The following is a 13072-nucleotide window of genomic DNA, read 5'->3' on the forward strand; positions in this document are numbered from 1 at the left end:
AGCATATCCAGCTGTCTTCCCTCCTCCGCTAGAAGAAACATGAAGACATGCATCTTGATGCATCTATCCTTGTGTCACCCACAGGGCCTAGCCGATACAGGCACATCTCAGTTTACTACACGGTATGTAGATATTTATTGCACTTATGTTAGGCACACAGCACACCTCACTTTATTGCACGGTATGTGGATACTGTGTTTTTTACAAAGTGAAAGTTTGTGGCAACCCTAAGTCAAGCAAATCTATTGCTGCCATTTTTCCATAGTGTGTGTTTACTTTATGTCTCTGTGTCACATTTTGGTAACACTCGCAACACTTCAAACTTTTCATCATTGTTTTATCTGTTATGATGATCTGTGATCAGTGATATCTGTTTCTATTTTAAGTGTCTTGGGGTACCATGAACATATAAGCTCATTTAAGAAGGCAAACTTAATAAATGTAGTATATATTCTGACTGTTCCATTGAATGGCTATTGCCCCATCTCTCTCACACTCCTTGGGCCTTCCTATTCTCTGAGACAAAACAATATTGAAAGTAGGCCAGCTGGGCGCAGTGGCTCACGCCTATAATCCCAGCACTTTGAGAGGCTGAGGCGGGTGGATCACAAGTCAGGAGTTCAAGACCAGTCTGGTCAACATGGTGAAACCCCGTCTCTACTAAAAACATAAAAATTAGCTGGGCATGGTGGCATGTGCCTATAATAGCTACTTGGGAAGCTAAGGAAGGGGATTCACTTGAACCTGGGAGGTGGAGGTTGCAGTAAGCTGAAATCACGCCACTGCATTCTGGCCTGGGTAACAGAGTGAAACTGTCTCAAAAAAAAAAAAAAGAAAGTAGGCCAATTAATAACCCTACAATGGCCTCTAAGTGTTCAAGTAAAAAGGAAGAGTCACATATCTCTCATTTTAAATCAAAGGCTTGAAATGATTAAGCTTAGTGAGGAAGACATTTCGAAAACTGAGATAGGCCAAAAGCTGGGCCTTTTGTACCAAACAGCTAGCCAAGTTATGAATGCAAAGGAAAACTTCTTGAATGAAATTACAAGTGCTACTGTGGTAAACTCACGAATGATAAGAAAGTGAAGGAGCACATTGCTGATATGCAGAAAGTGTTTGTTGTCTGGATAGAAGTGTAAACCTGCCGGGCGCGGTGGCTCAAGCCTGTAATCCCAGCACTTTGGGAGGCCGAGGCGGGTGGATCACGAGGTCAAGAGATCGAGACCATCCTGGTCAACATGGTGAAACCCCGTCTCTACTAAAAATACTAAAAATTAGCTGGGCATGGTGGTGTGTGCCTGTAATCCCAGCTACTCAGGAGGCTGAGGCAGGAGAATTGCCTGAACCCAGGAGGCGGAGGTTGCGGTGAGCAGAGATCGTGCCATTGCACTCCAGCCTGGGCAACAAGAGCAAAACTCCATCTCGAAAAAAAAAAAAAAAAAAAAAAAAAGAAGTGTAAACCAGCCACAACCTTCTCATAAGCCAGAGCCTAATACAGAGCAGGTCCCTAACTCTCTTCATTTCCATGAAGGCTGAGAGAAATGAGGAAGCTACAGAGGAAAAATTGGAAGCTAGCAGTGCTTGGTTCATGAGGTTTAAGGAAAGAAGCCATCTTTGTAACATAAAAGTGCAGCATGGAGCAGCAAGTGCTGATGTAGGGCTACAAGTTATTCAAAATATCTAGCTAAGATCATCGATGAAGGTGGCTAATCTAAGCAACAGATTTTCAGTGTAGATGAAACAGCCTTAGAATAGATAGATCTAATGGAAGATGGTATCTAGGACTTTCAAGGCTAGAGAGGAAAAGTCAATGCCTGGCTTCAAAAGCTTCAAAGCACAGGCTGACTTTCTTGTTACAGGCTAACAGAGCTGATGACTTTTGGTTGAAGACAATTCTCATTTGCCGTAATGAAAATCCTAGGGCCCTTAAGAGTTATGATAAATCTACTCTTCCTGTGCTCTATAAATGGCACAGCAAGGTCTGGATGACAGCACATTGATTTTAGTGTAGTTTACTGAATATTTTAAGCCCACTGTTGAGACCTGCTACTCAGAATAAAGATTCCTTTCAAAATATTACTGCTCATTCACAATGCATCTAGTTACCTGAGTTCTGATGGAGATGTATAAGGAGATTAAAGCTGTTTTTATTATGCCTGCCAACACAACATCCATTCTGCAGTCCATGGATCAAGAAATAATTTTGATTCTCAAGTCTTACCACTTAAGAAATACATTTTGCGAGGCTATAGCTGCTATAGTGATTACTCTAGGCAAAGTAAATTGAAAACCTTCTGGAAAGCATTCTAGATGCCATTAAGAACATTCATGATTCAGGGGAGAGGTCAAAGTATCAACTGAGTTCAGAAGTTGATTCCAACCCTTGCAGGCAATTCTGGGGGAGTTTAAGGCATCAGTGGAGGAAGTAACTGCAGATGTGGTGGAAATAGGAAGAGAACTACAATAAGAAGTGGGGCCTGAAGATGCGACTGAATTGCTGCAATCTCACAATAAAAAATAAATAAGAAGTTGCCTCTTACCAATGAACAAAGAAAGCAGTTTCTTGAGATGGAATCTACTCCTAGTGAAGATGCTATGAACATTGTTGAAATGAGAACCAAGAATTTAGAATATTACATAAACTTAGTTGATAATGAACAGCAGAGTTTAATTGGATTGACTCCAATTTTGAATGAAGTTCTAATGTGGGTGAAAATGCTGTCAAATAGCATTGCATGCTACAGAGAAATCTTTCATGAAAGGAAGAGTCAATCAGTGTTGCAAACTTTATTGTTGTATTATTTTAAGAAACTGCCACATTAACCACCACCCTGATCAGTCAGCAGCCATCATCACTGAGGCAGCCTCTGATCATAATAGAATCAAACTAGAAATCAGTAACAGAAGGATAACAGGAATATGTCCTAACACTTGGAAACTAAACAGCATAATTTTTTCCTTCTTTGTGTTTTTTTAAATTGTTTTTGAATAGCACACTTGGTTTTTGAGATTGAGTTTTACTCTGTCACCCAGGCTGGAGTGAAAGTGGTGCAATTTTGGCTCCCTGCAACCACTGCCTCCTCGGTTCAAGCAATTCTCCTGCCTCAGCCTCCGGAGTAGCTGGGATTACTACTACATGCGCCACCATGCCCAGCTAATTTTTGTATTTGTAGTAGAGACGGGGTTTCACCATGTTGGCCAGGCTGGTCTCAAACTCCCGACCTCAGGTAATCCACCCTCCTCAGTCTTCCAAAGTGCTGGGATTACAGGTGTGAGCCACCGCACCCGGCCTGAATAACACACTTCTAAGTAACTCACGAGTCAACCAGAAAGTCTCAAGGGAAATTAAAGAAATACACTGAAGCCGGGTGCGGTGGCTCATGCCTATAATCCCAGCACTTTGGGAGGCCGAGGTGGGTGGATCACGAGGTCAAGAGATCGAGACCATTCTGGTCAACATGGTGAAACCCCATGTCTACTAAAAATATAAAAATTAGCTGGGCATGGTTGTGCAAGCCTGTAGTCCCAGCTACTCGGGAGGCTGAGGCAGGAGAATTGCTTGAACCCAGGAGGCCGAGGTTGTGGTGAGCCGAGATTGTGCCATTGCACTCCAGCCTGGGTAACAAGAGTGTAACTCTCTCTCAAAAAAAAAAAAAAAAAAAAAAAAAAGAAAAGAAATACAATGAACTGAGTGAAAATGAAAATACAACATCTCAGAATTTGTGGGACACAATTAAAGCTGTGCTGAGAGGGAAATCTGTAGCATTAAATGAATTTATTAGAAAAGAAAAAAGTCTCAAATAAATAATCTAAGCTCCCACCTCAAGAATCTAAAACAAAATGAGCAAAATTAGCCTAAAGCAAGCAGAGAAAAGGAAATGATAAAAATAAAAGCAGAAGTGAAATGGCCAAACCAGAAAAGAACAAAAAAACCTCCTTGGGAAAAATGAAAAAGCCCAAGGAAGGAAAAACAGAAGAGAATGGTCATGAGATTCATTTGGGGATTACTTAGGGGTGATAAGCAGATGAAAGTAAACCAAGTGGTTGCTTTAGCTTCTTCTCTGCAAAGAGTGCACATGACTCTTTCCAGAGAATAGGAATGATTACTCCAGTATCCTGATATGAAAGAAGTCACAACACTGAGTTCTTAAGTCCAAGCATAAATGTAATTATTTTTTCACATTTTAGGCTAACGTATGAGGTAAAAAGCAAAAGCCCTCTGAAAGTCAAAATGTTTTAACAAAATGTTTGAAATATTAGCAATGAAAGTTCCTACTGCTATTTAATGGGATAACCTAAAAGATTAACAGGTGTCTATTAACTTAAGGCTCTGAAGGCAAGCCACAATCAAGCTAAATTTATCCAATTTTACATATGATTTCAATATTGGTTGTTTTAGATAATTTTAGATCTTTCCCAAACCACCACCAATACTGGATATAGGTTTTGTTAAAAAGGCTTTCTTACCTCATAGAAGAAGGGATGTCCAGCCATATCAAAGATGTTAACTTTGATTTCTCTGTCTCTGACGTGTACCCTGAAATGTTCAAATGAAAACAATCCCAAAGAAGGTCATGGTTTCTCCATTTACCTTAATATCATTTATAAATTTTAAAGGGTATGTGTATGCAATTTAAGAAGCTTTCTTAGTGCCTCTTGTTGATTCCAGATCATCTTTATAACAGAAGTCAGCAACCTGACTGATGATCCTACCTTCTTATCTCAAGAACACTGAACTCACATGGAGTAGGCATTCTCAATTACGTCACCTTCACCCTCACCTCTAGATTCTTTGGTCCACAGCTCCCAACCAACAAAGGGTAATTATTACTATGGTATTAAGAAAAATTGATTTGGGATAAACAGGAGCAAGATGAAGGAAAATGAAAAGCTTTATTTCACTTAGTAAGAGACATCTTAATTATCATTGGTTATATTTGGTTACCATACAGTAGAATAACAAAGATGTATATTAATGATGTGTATTTAATTTTCTTGTGATCTTTATTTGAGTAAGGGCAATAAGTGAATTTGTTTTCGGAAATTTGGAAATAAAGGATAAAACAAAAGGGGAAACAATAACCATTCACATTAGAAGTAAATACTGTTAACGTCACAGCGTATTTGTTTCTAGGCTTTTTTTTTCCATGAAAAATCACCATTGAAAAATGATAAAGGAATATTAGAATTCAAACACTAAAGAAAAACACAAAGATGAATGCTTAAAAGTTATTCCAGGCCAAGAGGTAGGGAGAGAGACGCAGTGAAATGAGCCGTCTAGACTCCCTCCCTGATTTCAGCCTCCCTCCCTGATTTCAGCCTCCCTCCCTGATTTCAGCCTCCCTCCCTGATTTCAGCCTCCCTCCCTGATTTCAGCCTCCCTCCCTGATTTCAGCCTCCCTCCCTGATTTCAGCCTCCCTCCCTGATTTCAGCCTCCCTCCCTGATTTCAGCCTCCCTCCCTGATTTCAGCCTCCCTCCCTGATTTCAGCCTCCCTCCCTGATTTCAGCTTCCCTCCCCGATTTCAGCCTCCCTCCCTGATTTCAGCCATCTCTGAGGCCCAGCTGCATCCTTGTCACTAGACTTTGCGACTTGATAGATATCCTTTTTCTTTCATTTTGCTTAAGTTGGTTTGAAATAGGTTTCTGTCAATTATATCCTCCTGACTCATCATGGGATAAACATCTCTTCCAAAAAAATTCTGGCAGAAAAAGAATAGTCTGCTGAATATACCATGGTCCCATGGCATAATATGGTAATTCTCACATCTTAGATAAATAAACTAGCTACTTACATGAATTCAGAACAAAACTACCTTAAATAGGATGTCCTACTATCTCACTGATGAAATTCTATGCTTTGAAGTAGGAAAGAGGAAAAGAAAACTAGAAAGGTGAATTTTATTTTTATTTGTTTATTTTATTGAGATGGAGTCTCACTCTGTTGTCCAGGCCAGAGTGCAGTGACATACTCTTGGCTCATTGTAACCTCCGCCTCCCGGGTTCAAGTGATTCTCCCACCTCAGCTTCCCAAGTAGTTGGGATTACAAACACCTCCCACCATGCCTGGCTAATTTTTATATTTTTAGTAGAGATGAGGTTTCACCATGTTGGCCAGGCTGGTCTCGAACTCCTGGCCTCAAGTGACCTGCCCACCTTGGCCTCCCAAAGTGCTAGGATTACATGCCTGAGCCACTATTCCCAGCCAGAAATGTGAATTTCAAATGAAGAGCTTCATACGTTTCACTGCCAAGAGCTACAATTTTCATTCTTTAAGGAAAATTTGCAGAAATACCCTCTGCCGCTGTTAGTTGAAAAATGGTGCTATAAGAGCATTACACAGAACTCTTGAGTTTTACTTTACCATTTACTGGGGCCACTATAAAAAGTCATGAAGGATACGTCTAAATTTGACTCCACTCTTCACCTAATCGACATTCTGCTAGCTATACATCACAACTTTAGTCTACCTTCTTGAATACTGCCCTCATAGACTAATCTGGCAAACTTCCTCTTTAAATGTATCTATCTTACCTAACAATAAATATTTGTTGAGTACCTATTAGGTGTAAGCACTATGCCAGGCACAGGGAGTTTATAATCTAGCAGGAGACATTAAACATATACAAATAATAACTATACAAGGCAATTTATAGTAAATACCATAAATAGCATAGAGAATGTTACGATTTCCATCATTTGCAACCAAAAAGAGTCCTGACCAATAAAGGGCATGTTTAGAAGACCTTATGGGAACAGGAGATTTTTTATATCTTGAAGAAATTGGCAGGGGTACTCCAAGAAGACAGAGTGAATAATAGCACTGAGGAAAAAGTATGAGGGTAACAGTTCAGTGTGGATGGAAAGTAAAGCGCATAACAGAAAGAGAAAAGGGGGAAGGCCAGACTGAGGCTAAGATAGTGAATGCCTGAAATTTCATGTTTAGGGAGTGTGCTATCTACCCCAATTCCACTCTATGGCTATTTCCTGCTAATTTAATCTAACTCTTCAAGCTCAACCCCCTCCTGACTCATCTCCAGGTAAATCCCCAATTAGACCCAACTTTACTCTTTCCAGATGATTTTTGTTGCATTCTAACAGCTATGAAAGATCATAAGCCAATAAGAAAAGTTCTCTGGTAGAAAATTTTCCACATAATATTTATAGACTTTTTAGAGAGAATATTTCAAAATGCTCTAAAAACACACCTACTGAAAGGACCTGTTAATATAGAAACATGTTTCCTAGAAAGTTACACCTGCTAGTTAGGCTTTGTGTTGAAATGTTCATCGTTGCAGCCTACACCTAACACAAGGCCTGGCGAATACAGTGTGCTTAATACCAGTATGTGGGCTGAATGAATGATGTGATCACTATATACCTGCAAAAGCCTTCTATTCCCATCTTTCCCAACTTATCTTCAAAGTCTCTGTTTCAAGATTACCTGCACAAGGGCACTGATGCAAAATGAGATCATTTCAGAAATTTCTGAACTTCTGTGTAATTTACAAACCCAGGGAAACAATATACTTACTTTGTGACTCCATAGTCAATTCCAATTGTTGCCAGGTATTTAGACACGAATCTTTTCTCACAGTATCGCTTTATAATACAGCTCTAAAAAGGTAAATATACAGGCATTTAGTAAATATATACTGAAAACACATGGAAAATAAGTATATTTCTTCATTATGGTTCCTTCATTCATCACTATGAAAAAGCACTTTCAAAAGACAAAAATGGCTCAGTGCAGTGGCTCAGGCCTGTAATCTCAGCACTTTGGGAAGCCAAGGCAGGTAGATCACCTGAGATTAGGAGTTTGAGATTAGCCTGGCCAACCTGATGAAACCCCATCTCTACAAAAATACAAAAATTAGCCAAGCATGGCGGTGGGCAGCTGTAATCCCAGCTACTTGGGAGGCTTAGGCAGGCGAATCATGTGAACCCAGGAGGCAGAGGTTGTGGTAAGCTGAGATTGCTGCCATTGCACTATAGCCAAGGTGACAAGAGTAAAACTCTGTTTAAAAAAAAAAAAAAAAAAGACAAAACTATAAAATAACTGAAACAATTATTAAAAGATTTTAAGAAAAATTATTTTTAAATTCTTCCCTTATTACTAAATATGTATATGTTTTCAGTTGAGTTCTCAATCTTGTGCTCTTTTCTTTTGAAGATCTCTTTTATTCTTATCCTTTCAATGACAACACCAAAATATCTGTCTAGCTTTGACCTCACTGCCAAGACCAGATCCACATCTCCAAATATCTATTAAATTCGTTCCTTTTTTTTTTTTTTGAGCCCAGGAGGCAAGGCTGCAGTGAACCAAGATGGTGCCAATACACTCCAGCCTGGATGGCAGAGGGAGACCCTGTCTCAAAAAAAGAAGAAAAAAAATTCTGTTAAATTAATTGAATTGGGTTTGTCCTACTTGCAGTAAAAAGTACCCACTTCATAGAGTATTGTACATACTTCTGGAGTTTGCTTTTCTCTCTTAAGAATGATAAATTATGGTTCCCAAGTTAACTTTAAAATAGCTAGTCCATGATATACAAATATGCCCTTTTTATTGCTTGCTAATTACTCTGTCGTTTGATTTGTTGTTTAAGCCAAGGATTATTTACTAAGGCATTCCTTAATTTTTAACTTTAAAATGCTTTACCTGTATATCATCCTATATTTTCCAAATCCTTTAAAATGAGTAAGTATGTGCTACTTTTACGACTAAGGCAAAATAGTAAGTTTTTTTAAAAAAGTTACACTTAAATCTTTTATTCATCTTGAATTTATTTTTGAGAAAGAAATGCAATAGGAATCCAACCTATTCCCAAATAGCAGATAGTTGTTCCAACAATATTTACTAACTGATATCTATTTTCCTAAAATTTTACTACATTTGTTGTGAATTGAATTTCCTTATATATTTAGGTTTATTTCTGGATTCTGCTCTGTTCCACTGATGTCTCCATATTTCCTTCCCAATACCAATGAGAAACGTTTGGTAGCTTGAAAACAAAAATTTTTAAATTAAATTATCATTTTATTGCTTGAGTACATAGACAAATTTATATGACCAGGGCAGAGGCTGTAGATGACTCCTTTCCAATTGGGAGGGAGGACTCACTTGGTCTTACAATACTGAGCCAAAGGGTCAACCCAATTCTGTAAGAATTACATGGAATTTAGTATCCTTAACCTTTCTGTTCATCTCAAGATGCTTTCAGACAACTACTTTTTTTTTTTTTTTTTTTTTTCGAGGTGGAGTTTCACTCTTGTTGCCCAGGCTGGAGTGCAATGGCATGATCTCCACTCACTGCAACCTCTGCCTCCTGGGTTCGAGGAATTCTGCTGACTCAGCCTCCTGAATAGCTAGGATTACAGGTGCATGCTACCACGCTCAAATAATTTTTGGTATTTTTAGTAGAGATGGGGTTTCACCATGCTGGCCAGACTGGTCTTGAACTCCTGACCTCTCGTGATCCACCTGCCTCGGCCTCCCAAAGTGTTGGGATTACAGGCATGAGCCACCACACCAGGCCAACAACTACTTCTTAATTAAAGGGTAGAGATCTTCAGGGAGATCAGGAACAAGTCCCTTCGTGGACTTAAGACTTCTTAAGATTTTATTGCCTGGCACAAAATGTACTTGAACAACACCATGTGAGTCTCTCAAGATCACACTTGAAAAGGGAATCACGTTTTAACTTCCAACACCAAAGACAAACTGGAGAATGTGATGACATGAAGGCTCAGGTATCACGGCAGAGTTTCCTATTTGTAAGACGGGGGTCTACTTTTATACATCACAGAAACCAATATGGGTATGCATAAAAACACTAAGGAAAACCTTTCTGGTGGAAACTGAATGTTGGAAAACCATAATCACAGTGAGAAACTTTTGTTTCTTTTTTCTTCATCTCTAAAAAGTTTTTAGAGATGGAACCTTGCTCTGTTGCCCAGGCTGGAGTTCAGTGGTGCGATCTCAGCTCACTGAACCTCCGCCTCTCCAGTTCAAGCAATTCTCCTGCCTCAGCCTCCCGAGTTGCTGGGACTACAGGCGCCCACCACGCCTGGCTAACTTGTTGTATTTTAGTAGAGATGGGGCTTCACCGTGCTGCCAAAGCTGGTCTCAAATTCCTGAGCTCAGGCAATCTGCCCGCCTCAGCTTCCCAGAGTGCTAGGATTACAGGCGTGAGCCACTGCGCTCAGCCTGAAAAATATTTTAAAATGGTAGATACAGTTAGTCTTCCCTCATTTCTTTTTTCCCCCACAATTTTCTTGGTTGTTTTCACATTAATTTTTCATAAAGACTTTAGTAATCTTGTATTACGTTCTGAAAAAGAAAACCCTTATTGATGTTTTCACTGGAATTGAATTTCATTTGTAGGTTATTTTGAGTAATTCACATCTATACAATATTGCGTGATCCTATCTAAGGAAAAAGTGTATCTTTCCATTTGCCTAAGTAATTTATGTCCCTTTGTAGAGTCTGAAACTTGTCTTCATATAGTCTACCTATTTCATGTTAAGTTTAAACCTAGGCACTTTATTTTTGTTGTTACTGTAAATTAAAATTGTTTTTCAATACACATTGCAACTGAATATAATTTGGACACAATAAAGTCATTGATTTGTTGGTATTAATTTTGTTTTATTGAATTTTTGCAATGTTTCTAATAGTTTTTCAGTTAATTCTCTTTGGATTTCCAGGTAAACAAACACATTATTAGCAAATAATAATTTTACCTTCTCCTTTCTAATATTTCATATTTTCTTAGTCTTGCCCAATTGCATTGGCTAATAAAACTGGAAAAATGTTAAATAGATGTGGTGACACCAGGCATTATGAGCTGTTTCCCATGTTATATCATTAGGCACAGTAAAATTACTTTTTTTTTTTTTTGAGATGGAGTCTCATGCTGCCTCCCAGGCTGGAGTGCAATGGTGTGCTCTCAGCTCACTATAGCCTCTGCCTCGCTGGTTTAAGGGATTTTCCTGTCTCAGCCTCCTGAGTAGCAGGGATTAAAGGCTTCCATCACCATGCCTGCCTAATTTTGTATTTTTAATAGAGACGGTGCTTCACCATGCTGGTTATGCTAGTCTCGAACTCCTGGCCTCAAGTGATCCACCCGCCTCGGCCTCCCAAAGTGCTGGGATTACAGGCCTGAGCCACTGCGCCCAGTCCCTAGAGGCTTTTTTTTTTTTTTTTTTAAAACAGAAACCTACACAGCTGACGGTCAAAAACGTTGACTTTCAAGTGAATGTTATGCTAATACATGCACACTGATACATAAGTAGTATCATAAAATAAAAAACATTAGCAAACATTTACTGAGCATCTCCTGGGTGCTGGGCACTGGCCTAAACACTGCCTTAACAGCTCTTCTGGAGTCGATTTTCACCGCATACAGTGATGGCAGGAAAAGAGCACTGCAGTGGGAATGTGAAGACTCGGGTTCTAATCGTTTCTCAGTCACTGATGTGACGACGTTGGGAAGTTCTTAACCAACAGCTTCCACTTGCCCAGCAGGAGAGAATTTGGGTGAAGAGGAGGCCGTCTTAGAATTTTTATGGGAAAAGGCCTCAGGTTACCTCTGGCCTTCCCTCCTGCACACTAAAGGAGAGTTTACAGCTGATGCATAGATAGGGTAGAGAGAAGGGCGGTGGAACTAACAGATGTGGGGACACCACTAGATCCAGCCATCCACTGCACCTGCCCTGTGAAACACGTCAGCGTCATTACGCTCTCTCGTGACGGGAATGCAGAATCTGGGCTGCAGGGCACCATTTCGCGAACCCCAAATTCTCACACGCACCCCATGACGTTCCGCCGGCTCCCAGGCACAGCGAGGGGAACTAAACTTTCATCCTCCACCTCCCGGTCCCAGACGGCCCCCTAGAACGCGGGCACGGTATCTAGGCCAACGGCCCCGCATGGGGATCCAGGCCTCCTTACTCTTTTAGGGGCACATTCAAGGCTTAGAGGCCACCCCAGACACCTTCTCCGGGAGAGTGACGTCGGAGGAGGAGGGGGCAACGCAAAGGTCAAAAAGGTCACGGAGTTTTCGCTCGCGGAGCCGCAACCCTCCGCGGAGACCCTGGCCTGTTCGGGGGCGGAGAGGAGGCCGGGCCCCAGGCTGTTGAGTGGCCGCCCTTGCAGCCAATGGGCACGTCGCCCCACTGCGCTGGGGCCCGCCCCTCCCGGCGCGCTGTACTCACTTTCCCCACTTCGGCGTTGCCCATGGAGATGACTTTGATGCGGAGGGACCTGCTGGGCTCCTTCCGCTTCGGCATGTTGGCCTCCATGGCCCTGGCTCTCTCGGGGCAACCCGCCTCGGTCTCTCCTTGTGCACGGCTGGCCAGTCCCTCAGGCCTCCTTGTCCAATGGCAGACCCGCTGCTCTCGTCACCGCCTCGGCTTCGCGGCTCGCCATCCCCGCCGCTGCCTGGCAGCAGGCGCTGACGGTTGGGAGCGCTGGGAGCCGCGGGAGGGAGGTGGGAGTCTCGCGATGCTAGCGCAGGGCGGCTGACGTCATCGGCAGGCCCTGGAGACACGGCTGCAGTTACCGGGTCTCTAGGGACGCGTGCCCTGACAGGAAGGCGGCGTTGGAGGGTGGCTGGGTTTACCCTTCGGGGTGAGCGCGGCGTTGCTCTCAGGGGCTCCTGGACGGGAGACGTTTGTTGCTTTCGCAGCCAAATGGTGGAAATGTATTGGCTAACTCGGGGCAGGTCGGGTAGTATCTGGTTCGTTTGTTGTTGTTGTTGTTTTCTTTTTTTTCTGGATTCTTCTTCGGTTCCTTGGTCCGTTTCACCAGTCCCATATTATGTTCCCTTTGCTCGAGATCCCCGAGAGGCAGGCCGCGGAGCCGGTAAAGCAGGGGGGTCGGAACCCTGGTTCTGGAAGAGGGCCTTGGGCAAGGCGGGAAGCGATTCTGATTCTCGTTCATATCGCTTTTCCTTTTCAATGCACGTGTCCATTTGGAGTCAAGGCAAGAGCCTTAGTTTAGTCTTGGCCGTCCTGCTACGGAGCAGTGACGGATTTGTTGACTCCTCTGTCGGAGAAAGGCTGGGCCTGCT

The 13072-nt window shown here is 41.8% G+C and overlaps 1 protein-coding gene across 1 annotated transcript in view; it reads right to left on the reverse strand.

The window, feature by feature from the left end:
- Positions 1–12485, reverse strand: part of DNAJC27 (DnaJ heat shock protein family (Hsp40) member C27) — a 29660-nt gene extending 17175 nt beyond the window's left edge. Inside the window, exons 1-3 of the mRNA XM_039462936.2 lie at positions 12216–12485; positions 7534–7616; positions 4468–4537 (exon numbers count right to left, since the gene is read on the reverse strand). Coding sequence (XP_039318870.1) covers positions 4468–4537; positions 7534–7616; positions 12216–12302 — 240 coding nt within the window. The 5' untranslated portion in view covers positions 12303–12485. The remainder of the gene's footprint in view (positions 1–4467; positions 4538–7533; positions 7617–12215) is intronic.
- Between the last annotated feature and the right edge of the window lie 587 nt (positions 12486–13072).

This window comes from Saimiri boliviensis, chromosome 1, assembly GCF_048565385.1.
Source record: "Saimiri boliviensis isolate mSaiBol1 chromosome 1, mSaiBol1.pri, whole genome shotgun sequence".
NCBI classification, from domain to species: Eukaryota; Metazoa; Chordata; class Mammalia; order Primates; family Cebidae; genus Saimiri; species Saimiri boliviensis.